Source organism: Haliotis cracherodii, unplaced genomic scaffold, assembly GCF_022045235.1.
Source record: "Haliotis cracherodii isolate W230 unplaced genomic scaffold, xgHalCrac1.p SCAF_18, whole genome shotgun sequence".
NCBI classification, from domain to species: domain Eukaryota; kingdom Metazoa; phylum Mollusca; class Gastropoda; order Lepetellida; family Haliotidae; genus Haliotis; species Haliotis cracherodii.
In genome coordinates, this window is record NW_027266273.1 from 7,017,446 (window position 1) to 7,038,553 (window position 21,108).

The 21,108-nt window shown below is 41.7% G+C and overlaps 2 protein-coding genes across 2 annotated transcripts; both read left to right on the top strand.

Annotated features, from left to right (window-relative positions):
• Positions 1-1,793: 1,793 nt before the first annotated feature.
• LOC139466020 (uncharacterized) lies at positions 1,794-7,905 on the top strand. Its single transcript, XM_071248034.1, has 6 exons — positions 1,794-1,925; positions 4,090-4,126; positions 4,924-5,061; positions 6,363-6,493; positions 6,670-6,796; positions 7,874-7,905. Exons 1-6 carry the CDS (start codon positions 1,794-1,796, stop codon positions 7,903-7,905), a joined length of 597 nt encoding a protein of 198 aa, XP_071104135.1.
• Positions 7,878-19,406, top strand: LOC139465211 (interleukin-17 receptor D-like). Its single transcript, XM_071246878.1, has 7 exons — positions 7,878-8,084; positions 9,092-9,172; positions 12,764-12,884; positions 13,456-13,521; positions 14,351-14,416; positions 16,583-16,681; positions 17,451-19,406. Exons 1-7 carry the CDS (start codon positions 8,016-8,018, stop codon positions 18,464-18,466), a joined length of 1,518 nt encoding a protein of 505 aa, XP_071102979.1. The 5' UTR covers positions 7,878-8,015; the 3' UTR covers positions 18,467-19,406.
• The last annotated feature ends 1,702 nt before the right edge of the window (positions 19,407-21,108 follow it).

Below are 21,108 nucleotides of genomic sequence, written 5' to 3' on the forward strand. Positions count from 1 at the left end.
GGATGAGTACTATTACATTTCAAAAAGCTATTACATCAAATGGGGAAGGGTTTCCTTGTCGTCTCAGGCGTCGCAATTCGCCGTGCAGGGCTCCTTCTCTTGAGCACACCATAAACCTATGATTGTGGTTCGAATCCCGGTTCGCCCCGATTGTGTTTCTAGGTTTGTCCGCACCATACCCGTGCTCGTGGGTTTCTACAAAGTGACCTGCATCACTTGGGACTTTGCTCCCACATTAAGATGACACACCGTGATTTTACTGGAATACTGTTAAAATCGGCGATAAACCAAACTCACCCACTCACCATTATATCAAAGGCCTCTATACAAAGCCAATATACTAAAGTACCAAACATGTTACAATGTCAACACTTATTTCAATGAAAAATATGTATTGTGTCTTCAAGACCTTATGGAATTTCTGTGCATCTCATATTCCGAGGTTCCCGCGATGTCAAGCGTTGTCCTCTTCCGTGAACGTACATTTCCTTATAATGTAGTGGGGACCTAGGTTTAAACGTCTGTACCTTCAGAGTAACTGCATGCGTGTGCCTATGGCATACTGGTGTCTCCGGATTCACATGTGTTCAACAGGACATGGCGGAAGGGCTTTTCTTATCAAGACCCGAACACTTGGCGTTATCAATGTGTTGAATTGTCGTCAGAATCTCCCAGTTCAGTGTTACTACACCACAGGTCATAGTGAGTGTGAGTGAGTGAGTTGGGTTTAACGCCGCTTTTAACAGTATTCCAGTTATATCACGGCGTGTCAACTTAATGTGGGAGGAAAGCCCGAAGTGATGCAGGTCTCAGACGTTTACCACTTCGGTGAAACCCACGAGCACGAGAATGGTGCTGACAAACCTAGAAACATAATCTGGCCGAACCGGGATTCGAACCCACAATCATAGGTTTCTGGCGTGCCCAAGGGACGCAACTCTGCACAGCGAATCGTGGCGCCTTAGACGACTGGGCCACCCGTGAACCCAGTCCCTCCCCCCCCATAGGTCATACATTTGTCTGGACATTAGTCTGTCGACCATTCATCAGTCTTATTTTGACTATTGCGTACAAAATATTGTTGTCACTTTCTCAGGGCATGTCCAACGAACCATGCATATTCTAATTTAAGATCTAAATCGGAATGATTTTTTTCAAATAATGTGCTTTCCACCAAAAACAAAATAACACTAATATTGAAAAGGTCTGAGCACAGGTGGCGTCCATTGATCGTGCCAGGATCCGCTAATCAAGATTTCAACTGATTATGTTCCTTGGTCACCACGGGGTTTCATCAAAGTGTTAAACGTTTAGGGCACCTCACCACGTTTGGCTGTCCTACATCAAACTAGCATGTCATGATATTGCTGAAATGCTGTTTGTGTCATCCCGTGAAGATCCGGGGTAGAATAGGTTTTCAGCAACCCATGCTTGCCGTAAAAGGCGACTATGCTTGTCGTAAGAGGCGACTAAGGGGATCGGGTGGTCAGGCTCGCTGTTTTGGTTGATACATGTCATCGTATCCCATTTGCATGAGTCGATGCTCATGATGTCATTCCCTGGATTGTCTGGTCTAGACTCGAATATTTACAGACCGCCGTCGTATAGCTAGAATATTGGTGAGTGCGTCATTTAATCCTCTCACACTATCGTTACAAAAGCGTCGCCTATCAACCCCTGCCAGACCCGGATACTTGAACCGGATTTCTTTCGATGATAAAACACCCTTCTACGTAGGCAACTCCGTGATTTACTGAGAACCGAGTGTCTGTTCTAGTTGACGATCATTTGAAATGGATACTGTGTGTTTTGTACTTTGGGCATTGCTCCGGGTCTCAGGGTGTTTGGAACAAATACCAATCAAAGGAAATTGTTCCGATGACGCAAGTACAACTGGAGAGAGATTGGAAGTCTCCGGCATAACAGTGAGCATTTACAACATCCTTATATATATTTTGTAGTTTACGGGATGTAATCATATATACATTAAATCAACTTTTTATATCCATACAATGAGGCGATACTGTCAGCGGGTAGTACACAACTGCATCTATCTCTTCATAGACTGTTGTGTGCGTGTGTTTATTTGTTTGTCGATTAACGCCGCACTCATTAGTATTTCAGCTATGCGACGGTGGTCTGTAATTAATCGAGTCCGGACATAAAATCAAGCGATTGGCATCATAAGCATCGATTTACGCAATTGGGATACGATGACATGCCACCCGATCCCGTCAGTTGCTTCTCACGACAAGCATGGATTGCTGAAGACCAGATCTAAACCGAATCGTCTCGGGATTGATATACTGTCAACATAAAGATATACTTTCATGAAATCCATGACAATAAGGTGGTTTGAGCAAAATCAATGCAATGCACGTTTCATATATATGCATTTATAAGGCATAGTGAAGAAAATGCATTCAAAGAAATTAAATTCACTGTGCATACAAGTACCATCGAGTGTGGTCAGACTTGGTCCCCAGTACATAATACTTGTCGTAAGAGCAGACTACTTTGGGGATTGGATGGTCACAATCTATAACCTGGCTAACCCAAACCGAAAATTAGAGACAAAAAATTTGTTGAGGATCGAATGTCACAAACAATTTTTACTGCATTATCAAAGTAACTCAAAGGATATTAATTCAATAAAGTCATTAATTTTTCTGACAGTGTTATATATGTTATGAGTTATGTATCTTGAACACAGGTTTGTCTGATAATAAGGACAGCGGGCCATGCCCATGCCTTCACATACCATGAAGTTGCATGACAGTACTGCTGTGCGGTGTCAGGGAACAAACACATACAGTAAACTACGTTTATAACGAAAACGTTTATAACGAACTGACGGATAAAACGAACTTACTATTTTGTCCCGACTATTTGTTGTATTTATGCTGTATATGTGCTTATAACGAACTAAAATAAGTGGTCCCTTAGAGTTCGTTATAACTGTAGTTTACTGTACTTTTTAATGCAAATTGTGTGAGTGACGATGCTTACCGGTAGGGCAGCCATGGCATGATTACTCTTTTACACCTGCAGTCATCACTTTCATTGATCCATTCTTACAATTATCGCCGCTTATTTGCATTCACTCCCAATGGAATCTCTTTCGTGTGATAATCAAGGGATAATCTCTGGCGTTGACGTGTTATGTTACCGATAGTACGATCGTCGACATGCGAACTTACTCTTGCACAACTAGGTCACGAAGTTGATTTCAACATACAGTAAACTACGGTTGTAACGAACTCAAAGGGACTACTAATTTTAGTTCGTTATAACCGTAGTTCGTTATAAGCATATATACAGCATAACTACAGCAAATAGTCGGGACCAAAAAGTAAGTTCGTTATATCTGTCAGTTCGTTATAAGCGTGTTCGTTATAACCGTAGTTTACTGTTTTCCTCATATGATACGAAGACGATATTCCAATAGTTCTGTTCAAATAGTTGTTAAGAGGAACGAAAAAGTAAACTCAAATAAACATGATTTCGAATATATTTATGGGCGTGTTGATCTAATTTCGTCGGTCATACTCCTTGCTAGGGGCGTACAGGCTGGTTTCGCCTCAAACGTATCTTTATCAGAGGAAACACAATGTTTCTCCTTAGAACCGATGAAAACGATAACAGATTCCCGTGATAGAGAGACAAGGCATGTTGTGACTGTTAGTGTTAGGTCTATAGCTATGGGCTCCTAATGTGATGTTGGTGGCATTCAGAGGAGTTCTTTTTCTTATAAATAAAAGTGATATAAACCATTTCCATGAAAAAAAATTCGAAAGAAGTCTCAATGTATAAGATTCCATTGTACGATTCCGACTATATCATAAGCATGTGTTTATGAATCACCATCAAATGGTGATTGAACCAGGTGTTCGCGAAAAGATGAGCGTATCCTTGTCCACCTGTTTCACCCGTCAAAAATACATGCAAAGGCAAGTCAAACCCGCACTCATAAAAAGAAAGTACGGTGGTTATGTACATTAGATTGATTATTAAAGTAAGATTGATGAGAGCATGTCGTAAATGTTCTTGCGTAAAAGATTAAATGTGAATTATTTTTTTTCTTTTCAGAAAACCAAGATTACCTGTAACGTTCTCAAATCAGAGGGTACGTCCCGACTTAATTTGTCCACATATATTTGGGATAACGTTCATCGATAGTTCAAGGGATAACGCTCAAGAATATCACTGACAGGTTAACTCTTGGGTGTGACGTATATGTGCAACCTTGAGGATACAACTCGGGTTCAGCTTTCGGGAAATGATGTAAAGGGTAGCCGAGTTGTGGGGTAGCCGAGTGGTTAACGCCCGACTTCGATTCCCAACATGGGTACAATGCGTGAATCCCATTTTTGGTGCCAGCCGCCGCGATGTTACTGGAATATTGCTAAAAGCGGCCTTAAACCAAACTCATCCACTCACGAACGCAAGTGCGCACTTGCGCATGTACGCACTCACTCGCTCACTCACTCACTCACTCACTCACTCACTCACTCACTCACTCACTCACTCACTCACTCACTCTTGGATAACATTCCGATAACACTATCTATGAGATTAATATCATCGAATTGTAAGGTAATCTCCAAACAACGATATCACCATTTTAACACCACTCTCTAAATTTAAATGTATTCCCCGTGAGTCCCCCCCGCAAAAAACCCAAAAAACAACAACAACAAAACAACAACAACAAAAGTGTTTACCACTGACAATCGGATAGTTGCTCTCTTTGACATTGCAGAGTATGTACTGCCAAGCTGAGTATGTTGATTACAATAAAAGTAAACACCATTCTTGGTACTGATGCAATTTTTTGGTTAATGTAAAAGTGTTGATCCACGTACCTGCATAGCAATAAGGCGTGTTCTAAAAGTATATTACACTCTTGTTATATTGTTATAGACTGCGGACCAATTCCTGGTGTGTTTGGTGGGAATTCGATAGGGAGGCCAAGGGACTTCCTTGTCGAGCCCATAACGGTGAACAAAACTGAAGGATATGTTCCAGTGGCAGTTTTCAAATGGAAACCATCTTCTTCAGGTAGGAAATGTATCCGTTCTAAGAGTGATTTTCAGATATATATTGCGAAAACTATCTCTTGACTTAATACACAGTCTGACGTTTTCATATGGTTGTTAACTGTTTAGATATAACGAATAAAATATATTAAAGATGTTGCAAGCTTCAACAACTGGTTAATGAAACTTTTTTATTGTCAGTGGATAGGAGTGTGATCACTTCCCATCCCTCAGTCATGTACTACACTATGACTAGATATAAACTGGGGCCCAGTCGTCTAAGGCGCCGCGATTCGCTGTGCAGAGTTGCGTCCCTTGGGCACGCCAGAAAGATATGATTGTGGGTTCGAATCCCGGTTCGCCCCGATTATGTTTCTAGGTTTGTCAGCACCATACCCGTGCTCGTGGCTTTCACCGAAGTGGTAAACGTCTGAGACCTGCATCACTTCGGGCTTTCCTCCCACATTAAGCTAACACGCCGTGATATAACTGGAATACTGTTAAAAGCGGCGTTAAACCCAACTCACTCCCTCACTAGATATTAACTGAGGGGCAAAAGAAACTATACCCCTCAGTTGATGTTATTTGATTTTCAATTAAATATATTGAGTTAGTGATACTATATACAAACGCGAATTTTAAAGGCTGTCAGTAAGTACTCAAGGAATACTGCTACATAGTTTCATTGTTTTAACATAATCTGATGTAAACTGTTAGAAATAAAACATACCCTTTTTCGCATAATATACACTACTAGCCCCTCCCCCCCCCCCCCCCCCCCCCAGTATTACGCAGTATTACTAAGAATTACTCCCCTGGACCCCGTTCCACAAAGCGATCTTAGCGCTACGATTGTAGTAAGTCAGTGTTAAAGAATTGGAGTTACGATCGACTTAGCGCTAAGATCACTTTGTGGAACGGGGCCCTGGTAAATAGTTCATAAATATGTCCGGGTGTGCACTGTGTACCTGACCCAACCAGAACAATTCTTTTGGTCCATCTTCAAATTCGGTACATGTCATTTCTCTTTGAGCTATCGATAATATCGAGTTGTAAATCAGATAGTTCCCCTCTTTTTGATAATATCCTTTTCTAATTTCCAAATGTGTTTTGCGAATACGGTACATAAAGCTTTTGATCATATGACTGGAACTATTCTGCCTTGGGACCCCACGTAGCATGTCTTCAGTCGAGTGCCCTTATGCACCAAGTCGAAGATTAAAGCTACCATTAATTGCAAAATGATATCAACAGTGATAGTAATAGTAACGGGAAGTATTGTGATAATGATAACATCAATGACACTGATGATGATCATTGCAGGAGTAGACGCAGTGCATCTGAAAGGGTTCCAACTGAAGATAAGGAAAATACTTGGAACAGCTGAATATTCAGAGACCATGTGCCGGATATTTGATCTCTCAAGAACAAAATTTCAGGGTAATGATAACAAGGTAAGTTCAAGGTGAGAGAGAGAGAGAGAGAGAGAGAGAGAGAGAGAGAGAGAGAGAGAGAGAGAGAGAGAGAGAGAGAGAGAGAGATTATATGCACGTATCAATCGAAACTAAATGAACAGCAACGACTATCATTGACTGAGCATTACTTTTAAGAAGATACCATTTTGTTTCAGTTGGAATTTTCTGAAACATTTCCCAGATTGGGGACGGGACCAGACATTCAGTATCGGGCCACGATATGCTCGCTGCCCCGCGAGGCCCATTGTGAGAGCCTCCATTTCGCCCTACCGGAGGTGCAAGGTAATGTGTTTCTTTGTTTGTTTGTTTGTTTGTTTGTTGTTAAACCCCGCAATTGGGATACGATGACATGCATCAACCAAGTCAGCGAGTCTGACAACCTGATCCCGTGAGTCGCCTCTTACGACATGCATGGGTGAGGAGCAATTCTAACCAGGATCTTCACGGGTCAGGTAATGTGTCGCAGAATATGCAGCTGATGCCGCGGTACTATCGCTGTGGTATCGCTGAAATGCCGTGGAACGATCGCGATACTTCCGCAAATATGTATATCGATAATTCCGTATTGGAGAGAGAAAATAGCAAAACTCTGTTTAGGAATTAGTAAAATTTTAACCTTCATGTTAAAAAAAAGATTGATGAAAGCTGACTGTCCTGGAATTTAACTCCTGGAATGATGGGACCCTGTTATTTGTGTACGTGAGTCGTGAAATATTGCTGATCCGACGTTGAATGAACAGGAGATAAGTGAATGCCACAGGTTTCGGAAAGATTCTTTGTGAAAATTAACATTATATGTGCCTCAGTTTACCATAGAGTGTGTGAATTGTATCATGGCCATGTCTGATATGGCTGCATGGTATTTGATGGCGGCGGTACAAGTCTCTTTGCACTAACTGTTGACGTTCCTGTTTCCTTTTGTTTCAGAAAGGTGAGAATGATGGCAAAGCGTAGTTGGTAAAACCGTCCTTGCACTGCATACCTTGCACTATCTTATTGGCTTTGGCATGCGAACGATCATGTTAAATCATGATGACTCAAATCCGATTTTTAGCATTACTGTCGAGTTACTGTGTTATTTTGGCCCTCTGTAAATTCTGCATGTATGGTTGCAACACCTGATATTCAGTGTATGGTATGATGAATACAATGTATTACATTTGCTTTTTTTAAATTTAAAATATTTTATCACTTTTTTCCCCTCTTAATGCATGTAAACACATTGAGAAAGCTTGTTGTGTTATCCTTAAATGTCTGTAATACTGACGATGCATATTTATCCTTTTATGGTTCTGACCAAGTACAGAGCTTTGTTGGTTCTGTAGTTCATTGTTCTTATGTCTTTCAATCTGTTCACAGACACGGTACAGCCGCCGATTGGAGTCCCCTGATAACCTACCGTTTTTCCAGAAACTCTCATCATCACTATAACCTCACGGTGACTTTTAGTCTCGCTCCGACCGAATTCAAGTTTGACGAATACCTTGTATCACTGTATAAAATGACGGGGCTTCACCATCCATTCAAAGAGTGTAAATTACACACTAAAACACCGACATCATGCAATCCGGTAGGCATTGCTATCATGGCTTTGAGTGAATGAGTGAGAGAGTAGTGTGTGTGTGGTTGTGACTAGGGGAATGAGTAAGCTGGTGACTGGTTTGGTGAGTGGGTGAGTGAGTTAATGGTGGATGGGTGAGTGAGTGAGTGAGGAATGGGGTTTTAGAACTGACTAATATTTCAGTTATATCGGTAAATATGTCAGTAAGTGTTATAGGAAAGAGATAGTAGCGTGAAACCCACTGGTAAGACAAATCAAGGATCATAATTGGAGCGGAACTAGGATTCGAACGATCAGCGGATCCTGCTACAGCTGAGGGCCGGAAATCTGCACAGCGAAGTTCGGCGCCTTAGACCACTGAGCCCACCTGGCCATTGTTATGTACATCATGAACTTGTTAACCCTTTTATCTGTAAGCGTGTCGAAATACACAAAATGAATTGTTGAGTTTGATTTTAGACTGCTGTGATCAGTATCGTATCACTGAGTGAGTGAGTAAGGGTTGTTACGCCGCTTTTAGCAATATTCCATCAATATCACGACAGGGACAACACAAATGGGCTTCACATTATACCCATGTCGGGCATCGAACCAGGGTCCGGCGTGACGAGCGAACGCTTTAACCACAAGGCTACCCCAACGCTCCCAGTATCATATCAAGTGGTGTCAGTTTAATGTTGAAGGAAAGTCCGAAGTGATGCAGGAGGAAAACCTCCACATTTGTCTAAGTTTTCCCGACATTGCTCTCCCGGTTATCCCGTCTGACGTAAATCAGAATACCCATTATTGATGACGTCAATGTACTCCTAAGTGACGTCATTTTCTTATGACGTAGATTATCATGTCCACATGCCCACACTGGTGGTCATAACAAAATAGTATTATATGTTGAACTGGTGGAATTGCTGCGTATTGTGACTGACATCAAGTTTCTGTGCTAACTGTTGCTAACTGACATTGTCTCGATACGAAAAACATATCTCAAAAGGATGTATATTCGCCAGGTTATTTTTCAGATTTCCCACCTGGCTAAAAACAACGCTAAATCCGGGACTGTGATCTTTGTCGATATCCCAGAAAATAGGTATATGTTGGAGGTAAGGTTCCTATTCAAATTTACATTTCAGTTGCCTTTCGCTTAAGGTTCGTTTGCTTAGTTCATTGGCTTGTTTGTCACACACCTTTATTCGTCCAACGGTCCATGTTATGGTTAGTCTGCCAAGGCCTGTGTTTGCCGGGCGGTTAGCTAGTTCGTCAAGGCATGTATTTGGACAATGGTTGGTCTGTCAAAGCCCGTATTAGCCGGGCGGTTAGCTAGTCCGTCAAGGCATGTATTTGGACAGTGGTTGGTGTGTCAAAGCCCGTATTAGCCGGGCGGTTAGCTTGTCCGTCCAGGCATGTATTTGGACAATGGTTGGTCTGTCAAGGCCTGTGTTAGCCGAGCGGTTAGCTTGTCCGTCCAGGCATGTATTTGGACAATGGTTGGTCTGTCAAGGCCTGTGTTAGCCGAGCGGTTAGCTTGTCCGTCCAGGCATGTATTTGGACAATGGTTGGTCTGTCAAGGCCTGTGTTAGCCGGGCGGTTAGCTTGTCCGTCCAGGCATGTATTTGGACAATGGTTGGTCTGTCAAGGCCTGTGTTACCCGGGCGGTTAGCTGGTCCGTCAAGGCATGTATTTGAACAAGGGTTGGTCTGTCAAGGCCTGTGTTACCCGGGCGGTTAGCTGGTCCGTCAAGGCATGTATTTGGACAATGGTTGGTCTGTCAAGGCCTGTGTTACCCGGGCGGTTAGCTGGTCCGTCAAGGCATGTATTTGGACAATGGTTGGTCTGTCAAGGCCTTTGTTAGCCGGGCTGTTAGCTAGTTCGTCAAACATGTTTTTTTGAAAATATTTGGTTAAAACAAAACAAACAAACGATAGTACCAAGACCGTAGTGATATAGTTTTGGATGATAGCAGTTCGGTTGAATAATATCATTAGCTATCTTCACACACTTCAGCTGCTTAACACGTCACCTCCGTGTAATCAAAAGCAGGGAATTCCAAGTGGCGCACACTCAAACGTGAGATCACCGACAAACATTTACAGGTTCCATGTGATGTCACCCGAGATATCGAAATGAGAAAACTGTAGTTGATGCACTGCACATTTTCAGCACGTGGTTGAACATTGTGTTAGGCCATCGAGGGAGTGTCTGGGCAATGTGTTATGTAAGATCCGTTTCCGGACTGTCTGATTCGAAAACGGATGACAAAATCGTCTAGGGCGTCGCAATTCCGTGCCACAACCCTATGATTGTCGGTTCGAATCCCCAATTAGTTTATCAGTGGTTCAGCACCGTTTGAAAAATCTTTTTTTCAGTTATTGTCTAAGCACTTGGAGAGTACAGCACTGTGTTGTTATTATTAATATTACGACGACGACGACGATGACGATGAAGATGATGATGACAGGTGAATGTGAGATGTCAGCCTAACGTGATTGAGACAAATGACCAAATATCCTCAGACTCCTTATCCCATATTTACACTCTTTAAAAAAGGAAACGCACAGGTAGTATGTAGTTCATTGAACCTGACTACACAAAAAATCCGGTATGTAAATTGGATATATATTATTGGAAAATGTTGGTGGCCTGATATTCAACAAGCGGTGCGTCAAAACGCAGCCATTGTCGATTTGCAATGTCGTAAACGGCATTGCTTTCACACTTGTTCAAAAGTGTCATGGAGGAAAACAGTAAAGCAAAATGCACGTGCAAATTATGGTATTCGTAACACGTGGCAGTGGCAAGTACGAAAATGCCGAGACTCAGCGCTGCCGATCCACTGGAGATCGTCCGAGAACCGGCCGGCCAAGAGATACCACGCCTGCACAGGATCGCTTCACTCGACTGTTCACCTACGTTATCGCAATGCCACAGCTACGGAGACTGCAGGACGCATCCCAGGTTTGAGGAGGATATTGGACCAGGCTGTCAGGAACCATCTCCGCGAGGCTGGAATCCGACCCAGAAGACCAGTTATCGTCCCTGTTTTGCAACAGATCGATCGACAGCGGCGTTTGCGTTGGTGTCATACCTTACAGTCTTGGAATTTGAGAAACTGGAGACTGGAGAGCGTGGTTTAGCGATGAATCACGATTTCACCGGCGAGATGCATTCGACAAATTCGGTGGCAGTAGTGTCATGGTGTGGGAGGACATATCCTACACCACGACATCTGACTTGGTTGTGGTTCAGGGAAATTTTATAGCAAATCGCTTCATCTTCAACCTCACCTTCTTCCAATTATTGTCAGCCAGGGGGAGCTGTTTCAACAGGACAACGCTCCATCGCATTCAGCTCGTGTCACGGTAGACTACCATCATAATGCCAACATCAACGTCTTGCCCTGGCCGTCGACATCTCCAGATCTCGACCCAATCGAACACCTCTGGTATGAACTCGATCGACGTGTACGTCAACGTCAGAACACGTTGTAGACACTCCCACAACTGTCCAACGCGATTCAAGCAGAATGGCGCAGAATTCCGCAGGACAGAATTCGTACACTTATCAAGTAAGTGCCGAGGGGATGCAGAGCCGTGATTGCTGCCCGGGGCTGTCACACGAGATACTGAATTCAGCGCTACCTGGTGGCCTTATGTGACATGAGAATGAACAGTTTTCAATGAATTTGTACAACGACAACATGTGACTATCGAGCTCCAAAATGTCATATTTGTATCTATCATATTAGACTAAATTTATCGACTTTATTAGGTACAATTCATTTACTAAAAATCTACCTGTTCGTTTCTTTTTTTGAACAGTGTATATTACACACTGCTGTGTTGTGTATAGTGTTGACGGTGATTGTGGATATTTTTACATCCTTAACATAAATAATAGATTTCATAGGGTGTTTCGGTGCCACTTGCTGTAGCGCGGACACTAACAGTGAAGACTGATGTCTGCCACCCAAACTATTAGGGTGGTGGGGTAGCCTAGTGGTTGAAGCGTTTGATCGTCACGCCGAAATCAAGGCTCGATTCCCCACGTGGGTGCAATGTGTGAAGCCCATTTATGGTGTCTCCCGGCGTCGTATTGCTGGAATATTGCTAAAAGCGACCTAAAACTGCTCACTCATAACTATAAAAAGAATATGTTGTCCCCCTTCAGAGATTAGATCAATCGCCAATATTTCGATAGAGGCCAAATTGCATACTGGTATCTGAGGGACATGATTTATATCCATGATACGTTTTATATGTCTGTAATGTATGTCTTATGTTTTAAGCCTTATTGATTTTTCGTTCGTTTACGTCCTCTCCTTAATGTGTTGTGACCGTCCGGGTACATTGGTGGAATTTTAAGTGCAAGTATTGTTATTGGTCGAGACTTTTTTCACTTGGTTTTCGAATTCCTTCAACCATAAAAATGAACAGAAAGCAAAATCAAATCTGATAAGTAAGAAAACATACAACCTTATGGATAACAACTTTATTGCATTTAGCGACGTTTCGATGTAGAATATTACACGGTTATCAAGCTGGTTTGGACTCTACTGATAGAGTGGAGATGACATTTTAACGCACAAAACATTTTATCTTTTTTTCCACTTGTCGACCAGAATCTGTACACCAAGACGTTAATTAAGTATAACACTGCTACAGTGTTGAGTTTATATATTTTGTGTTGCATTATAGGTCCAGGCAAGTGATCCCTTTTGGCGTGAACACAACTATGCCCTGTGTTTCTCTGTTCAAGAATCTGGCAAACACAGGCGCAAGGAGTGCTTGCGAACACGGATGAAGAACATTGTTATTGGTAATGAGCGAGTGGAAAAGTGTGGTTTTACGCCGCTTTGAGAAATATTACTGCAATATCAGTGAGTGAGTGAGTATGGTTTTATCCCGCTTTTTGCAATATTCCAGCAATATCACGGCGGGGGACACCAGAAATGGGTTTCACATGTCGGGATTCGAACACGGGTCTTCGGCGTGACGAGCGAACGCTTTAAACACTAGGCTACCCGACCGCCCCTACTGCAATATCAAGGCGGGGAACACCATAAATGGATTTCGTAAATGAACACTTGGGAACAGGGCTAGGACATTCGTCTCAGGCGCTGCCAATCGCTGTGCAAGCTGATGATCGCGTGTTCGGGTATGGGGATCTATTACAGTAATTTAGGATAGTGGTGAATTTAATTCGGTTTGAAATCTAGATTCCTTACTGATATAAATATCTCTGAATATATTGGATTGTGAGTTTTCTCCATAATATTCCTTGGCCATCTTTACAGATTTTATGAATAGGTTGGATTGGATATGCTGTAGTCCACAGTAATCAAGGATGACTTACAACGTTAACGTTAAATGTTGGGTTCTACTTACAGGGGAGGGCCCTGATGAATCCCAATCAGCAACAGAGTCAAATATTCTACTAAGCACTAGTGAGGACGGTGAGTATTTACAGTTTGTAGAGTGGGTAAACACATATTATGATTGATACATATGGTTATGTGTTGTACGAAATCTAGCTTCGTACATATGATCATATAAGGGGGCTGTGGGTTCAGTCTATAGTTTGGGAAGCATGTTTGAGATTATACATTCCCCAGAGTCTATGGACACGTGGAGTAGGCGTTATTCTGCAGTAAGGGTGACATACAAAAAAAAATATAGTCTGGAATGGAAGTCGCAACTTTGAAACTGGTACCCAAAGCTTAAGAGAGCTGCTTTCTAAGTGGCTAACGTCGACTTCCTGTTGGTCATTTCATTGGTAGGTCATAGTTCGCGAAAGGTTGTTCTGACGTGACTTGTAATGGGATGTCCTCGTCGATAGCGAGAACTTGTATCTGATTTTAATAAGATTGAGGTAATCTAAGCATGTGAATTATCCTGTTTTCTTTATTTAAAGCATTAATTGTTTATTGTTAAGCAAGTTTATCGCTGCAGCTTTGTAATATACAGCTACGAGCCGACTCGCCTCGCATCAAAACACTGGCTGTGTACTCGCCGGCAGATGACCATGGAGTACCTGATCACCGTGTCGGATTAACGAGACTGATTAATGAGTGATTTCGGTATTTCGTTGCAAATTAGGTGTGTCGGAGTCGGAGTGCGAGACTGTCGGATTAACGGGTCTAAATAGCACTGATTTAATCGGTTCCCATCATTAGTGTCGGATAAAGCCGATTGTCGGGTTAACGAGTGTCGGATTAACGAGACTTGACTGTACTAGGTTGGGTGTGTGATCGCCCAGGTATGAACAGTGGTTTCTGATTACAGGTGAGAGACCAGGTGAAGCACGAACATCAACAAAGCGAAATATTCCGCCTGGCACTAGTGACAACAGTAAGTATCAGCAGCAGGTACATTGCACAAGTTGGTAGAGTGGGTTAACAATTATTTTAATTTGGATACATATGGGTTTCATTGAATATGAAGACTACATTCATAGATAATAGACCCGGGGAACAGGTCTTCAGCAACCCATGCTTGCCGTAAAGGTCGATTATGCTTGTCGAAAGAGGCGACTAATGAGATCGAGTGGTCGGTCTCGCCGACTTGGTTGATGCATGTCATCGTATCCCAAATTGCGTGGATCGATGGTCATGATGTCAATCACTGGATTGTCTGGTTCAGACTCAATTATTTACAGACCGCCATCATAAAGCTGGAAAATTGCTTTTGCTCAGTATTTAAGCTTTGAATCGAGAACTTTGTCAAAATACTTTCCAAAGCATAGTCTGGAATGGATGTCGACAGAAACTAGTACCTTAGAGCTCGAGATAGCTGCTTCCTTATTGGTTAATGACTTTAGCCGTTTCATTGCTCAGTCAAAGTTTGCGAAAGGCCGTTCCCTGTAATCTTATTTTGCTGACGTAGAATAAAATTGACTTGCGACCCGGAAATACTTACTCAAGGGCATTCCCCGCGGACTCGCGTTATGAAACATTGTGATTAAATATAAGCGACAAAAGCATAATCATAGAAAATCTATATTCTTCTCCAACTATATATCATTAGCATCTGTTTAAGAGTCGCAGTTAGTGATAACACCAGGTGTTCGCGAAAAGGTAGGACAAATATATAATCAAGTCAAGTGTTCGCCAAACACGGGAACAAAGGTACAAGTCAAAATAGAAAATTGCATCGACATCATCATTTTGGACTCATGAAACAAACAAACAAACAAACAAACAAACAAACAATGAATGAATGAATGAATGAATGAATGAATGAATGAATGAATGAATGAACATTGCTCAATGGATTAAAGTGTATTGTAAAAATTGGTAAAATCAAAGATCATTTGAAAGAAGAGCATATCACATTCGCCGCGCGGTAGTCTCATCTGCTTTTATTCTATCGTTTAATCTGAAAAAAGCGTAAGAGCAAAATCTAGAATATACGTTTACAGGAAATGATGTGATTGTTATGAGTGACGTGTGTATATTAAAGATATATTGCTTCGTGCCCGATACTCAAGTAACTGCATGCTTTTCATTGCTTTTTGCATGGGTTTTCGTTTGCATGTGTGGATGGTTGTGGTTTTATACCGCTTTTAGCATTTTTTCAGTAAATGAAGGGAATCGAACACGGTCCTTCGGTGTGACGAGCAAATCATTTAACCGCTAGGCTACCCGGTCGCCCCTTTTGTATTTAGAAATGTTTACCTACATGGAAACATAATTATGTCAAAATACATTTATCCCAACAAAATAGTTCCTCTGAAACTCATGTCCCGGTCAATCGTCATAAGTAGCCTGTTTTTATTGTTTGATGTTTTGTGTATTTGTCAAGGATAACAGTCACAAATTGTATTGAAAGGTATTTCAGATATATCACGGCGGGACAACTAATTGGGGGATACACCCAAAATATACGCACGTCGAAGACGTTTACTACTTCGATGAAAGCATGGGCACTGTTATGTTGACGATAAACCAAGAAACTTATATCCTAGCTAATATTTACTAATATATTTTTTATTGATGTTAATAATAAGGAATAAAAGTACTGAAGAAACGTCGCATTTTCAACTTCCAAGAGGGAAGTTCATTTGCATCTGGAATCGATCATGTTATCTCGACATTGACTGTTACTAGTTATGTATTACACTTGCCTGAGCTAAACACCTGGTTGCCTTCAGGCGTGAAGTTTGGGTAGCCCCTTCCATCACCTTCAGTCTTGTACTGTTCATTGTTTTAATAGTCGTTCTCCATTTTTACAGTTTCAAAACAGCATCTAATCAGTGTGACATAAACAACATGCTCTTGAACTGTTCTTATTGCCAACATACTCAGACCTATTGACGCTTGTTGGTATATGTTCATATATGACACCCTACATGCATTGGTGACCCTTGAATAATGACGCTGAGTACAAATCAAGAATGGAAATGATATTCAGAACAAGTTTTACAAGTTTCTTCTCATCTTGTATCTGACAGTTCCTTTTGGCCAAAAGAGGTCATTATCATTGAGCGAGTTGTGTTAATTGTTGCTTTTATTTCAGAAACAAAGACACTGCTAATCGCCGCAGGAGTGTGTCTTTGTCTGGTGTCTACCGTCATTCTGATCATCATATTCACACGAAAACATGTACAAGTGAAAGGTATGTGATACCATCAAGTGGCGAGATATTTAAATGGTTCACGGATTCTACCGATTTTGAAAAAAAAGCCAGATACATTAAACCATGTATTTTGTAATGTTCTGAATGTACAAATTCCTTTCCTCTATCCGTCAGAATTTGTCACCACAAAAACCAATAAAGTAAGAAATAAAACGTATATGTCCATTTAGCTCATATCAAAATCTGGTTTCTGCGCTTGCCAAAGATGGCAACTACCATAGGCGACGACCAAGTCAATAACGAAAACATTCGCGATTTCATCTATGACTAAAAACGTAGTCATTCTTTGGGGGGCGTTTCAACAAAGACAGGTAAATCACTTTCATACGAAGGTGTACCAGTCGTGGATGTTGATTTTGTGAAACGTTCTCTGGTTGGACTATCGATATGTACGATAGTCAAATCATATTTAGCACAGGAATGTGGGCTTGGTGTGGCAAGAGTGGCAACAATGCTTTGATGAAAAGGCTAATGGGGGCTGTTGCAACCCGTGAAGATCCGGGTCAGCAACCCATTCTCGTCGTAAGGGGCGACTAACAGGATTGGGTGCTGAGGCTCGCTAAATTGGATTTATTATGCTTGTCATGGATCGATTCTGATGATGTCAATCACTGGATTGTCTGGTCCAGCTCTGATTATGTACATGCCGCCGTCATATAGCTGGAATTTTGCTGAGTGCGGTGTTAAAACAATCAAAACAAAACGATACTACTCATAACTTTAAAACCACCCATCAATTCACTTTCAGATGAGTGGGTTCGCATGAGAAGAGTCTACCTCCTTGCTTACGACGACCACGCAGCACATACCGATGCAGTTAAAGCACTTGCCACACTTCTCAAAAAGCATTGCAACTGCGATGTGATATACCCCAAGTGGTTTATCCCAGATATTCGTAAAATAGGATTGTATGAATGGATTACCACCCAGCTAGACAAGTCCGATTTTGTTGTTCTCGTGAACTCCAAAGTAGCCTACTCGAGGTACACTGCCAGAAACTGGGATACACATTTTAGGGTAGAAGACTCAGGACCCGAAGCTGACGCTTTCTCATTCTCAACGTCACACCTGCGCTCGAAGGAAGGAAAACCCGACTTCCTGTATACGACAATCATGGCGTATTTTAACTACACCAACACAACTGACTTAATTCCTTTCAACCCAGGCCTGCATTACAAGTTACCTGAGAATTTACTTGACCTTGTGAATCACATACATGATTGTAACAAGAGCAGTCTCGGTGAGAGTGATATCTTAGGAACTACTGAGGGAAAGGCCCTCGTGAAAGCTGTCGATGAAGCTAAGGCTTACCAACAAAGAGTTCCTGAGTGGTTTTCGACACGGGTGTTCATGCATGAGAGTGATCAGGGTTTGGTTTTGAATTCAGCCTCAAAATGTACACAAGTTGTTGTTGATCCGGAAGATTTAATTCCTACACTTAAAGACGTGTCTGCTAAGGCTTGTACTGATAGGTCATCTGAAACACAAGATGTGTCTATTGACAGTGCTGAAGCTGTGACACTTGTCCTAGAGACAGTAAGGAGTTCAAATGTGGAAACAGAGTTTCCGACTAATGATGAGTTTGCGACTAATGTCTGCCCGGCATCTGGCCTTGGCAAGTCTCAAGAATCAAAACAGTTCTCACCAGAACACTTTTACCCCCCAGTGAGCTATTCTGAGAGCTTGTGTACAGTCGAACTTGAGGACAGATTGTTTGCCATAACCAGTGACTCGTATATTAATAACGTGTGGGTGTCTATCTAGCGGATATCGTCTCAAAGTCATCAGTATTGGAGATAACTACAGGCAATTCAGATATCTGGATATAAAGTTATACGTACGTCTAGATCTGTGTGTACGACACTGTGGTGGTCGGATACGTGGTGTCAGCTTGTATGAACAAATGCAATATTTCGGCTATAAGGCGATGGCCTATACGCATTCGTGTCTGAACCAGACAAATCAGTGATTGATGATATGAGCAAGGCCCATGCTGTCGGGGTACGATAGGACGCTATAATCCAAGTAACAAAGTCTGATCTCCCGACTCTTATGGCACGGCAATGATAGGTCGCTGGGGACCTATTATAACCAGAATCTGAACGTTGTGTTATATATAATGATAATATAACGCATACCCCTTGCCAATACGTCATTCTCCTCAATTCCAGTCAATTGTACCCCCGCATGGTCACCGGGTCGAAACAGGTTCCAGTGCCCGCTTTATTGAAGTCAATTGTGTGGGTCATTGCTCCTACTATCAACCACTATTACCTGGTACCACCATGGTATGTAATACCCAAAAGAAGTTAAAGAACACCCGATTCTTTCATATGTGTATAGTTAATCTGTCAAGACATGTGAAAATATCCTGTGTTCTTGAACTGTTTTGGGGTTGAATAACTGGATTATTGCTATCTGCAATGTAAAAAAATGTCACTGACTCACTCTGTCAGCCAAGAGAAATAGCTAACATTTAACAAATATCTGTGTTTGTGAAAGGTTGAATTATTTCCCATTACAGGTTTGATGTCTGTGATGTGAGTAAGTTAATGGTCTATACGACGAGCATAAGTTCCTAGGGACTCAGAAACCCCTAGGAATGATCGTATAGAAAATTGTCCATATGAATAAGTATTAGATATACTTATTTTTAATTGAAGCTATTACTTTCTCTTGAACTATGACATTTACTATGTGTATACTTGCTATTGCTTCCACGATATAATAAAGGTATTTGACGCTATCTTATGTTTATTCTGTCACATATGTATTCTGTCCCATTCCGACGTGGTCAGGGATGGACTACCATATGCTGCTCAGAGGCACGGATCACGGAATACAAGATACGCTGCGATATGATAACAGGTAGACAACATGTTTCATAGCCAAGCCCGTTCTCACCAATGCGACTTGATGCCTGACAAACCCCTTCTCATCTATGTGATTTATACCTGAGAAGCCCTTTCTTATGAATGTGATGTGATACCTGACAGGCCCCTTCTCATCTATGTGGTTTGTGAGAAACAAACGTTTATATTCGGAGACTGTTACGAAGGGGAGGCCAAATTCTGACAGACCTATCTCCCCACCCATTCAGAGTCAATTCCCAAGCCTCCCATTCAGACCTCAGACTCATGACAATGCAGGCAGTAAAGACCCAAGCTCTAAAGACACTTCCCCCGAGCCGCTCATTGTCACGCATGATGACGTCGACGTCGACAGACAAAAGCAAACTGAACCTGTAAACAATGTAAAGAAGTCAAGAAATGTTACATTCAACAATCAGTGGGAAAAGTCTTTTGCCGGTGTCTATAGAAATAGAAACAAAATACTCATCCTAAGCTATGTCAGAGCTGACGAACCATTTGACGTTGTTAAAGATGCTATATGTGACTATGCTAAGAATCGTGATGTAACTATCACAAATGTGAGCCTCATGAAACACTGGGAGGGCGACGCAATCCTACCTTCACCATTCGAATAACTGTCCCACAGCAATGTGCAGATATCATTTTGGATGATAACTGCTTCTGGCCCGAAAACGTTAATTGTCGTGAATGGCTACCGAATAATGTGTGGTACAATGACGATAAGGGTGAACAATAATAATGAAGAAGAACAATTTTAGACTTGCGACATACATACTTGTTCTAATGGCAATCATTCGCATGATTACTCGGAATGTGCGTGGGGCATTGAATTGCTTAGATGAAATTCGCTACAAACTAACAAGCTTTGACATTATGGTTATTACCAAACACTGGCTGGAAGACACACGTGAATCTGTTATACAATGATAGCTGTTTATGTGTTTGGAGATATTTTACCTGGGCTTAAATTAATTAATACTATTCATTGTTTTAGTATTAACCCAGTCTATATCCAATTTTTCTGAAATTCCTCTTTTGTTAGATCCAAGGTGTCAGCCACCATGTGGAGCACATGTGTTGATCCTGATCCGAGTGAACCAGATTTTTTAGCCTTGTGAATTGACTTTGTGTACCAGACCCAACTTGTTTCAACTGTTATTAAACGTAACCATGAACCACGCAACAAATGGTCCCGCGAGCCAGATAATAGTTGAAAATGACACTCGACGAAGTAAGAGACAGCGTCGAATTCCTCAACATTTGCAGGACTATCTGCATAGTGTACCTGATCCAAGTGAACATATTCAGGATGATGTAAGGTCAGTGACTTCTGTAATTCCTTCCCGCTCATGTTTTTTCTGATTTTTCATCTACCGCTTCCTCAAATTTGTCAGAAAAACAACAAGCTGAGATACAGAAAATTAAAGCAGCACAGAAATTACGTGAACTGAAAAAAAAAACAAGAAGAAGAAATTCTTCATGATAAAATGAAAGATAAGCTTGATCAATGCTTGAGAGAAAAGCAGAGAATTC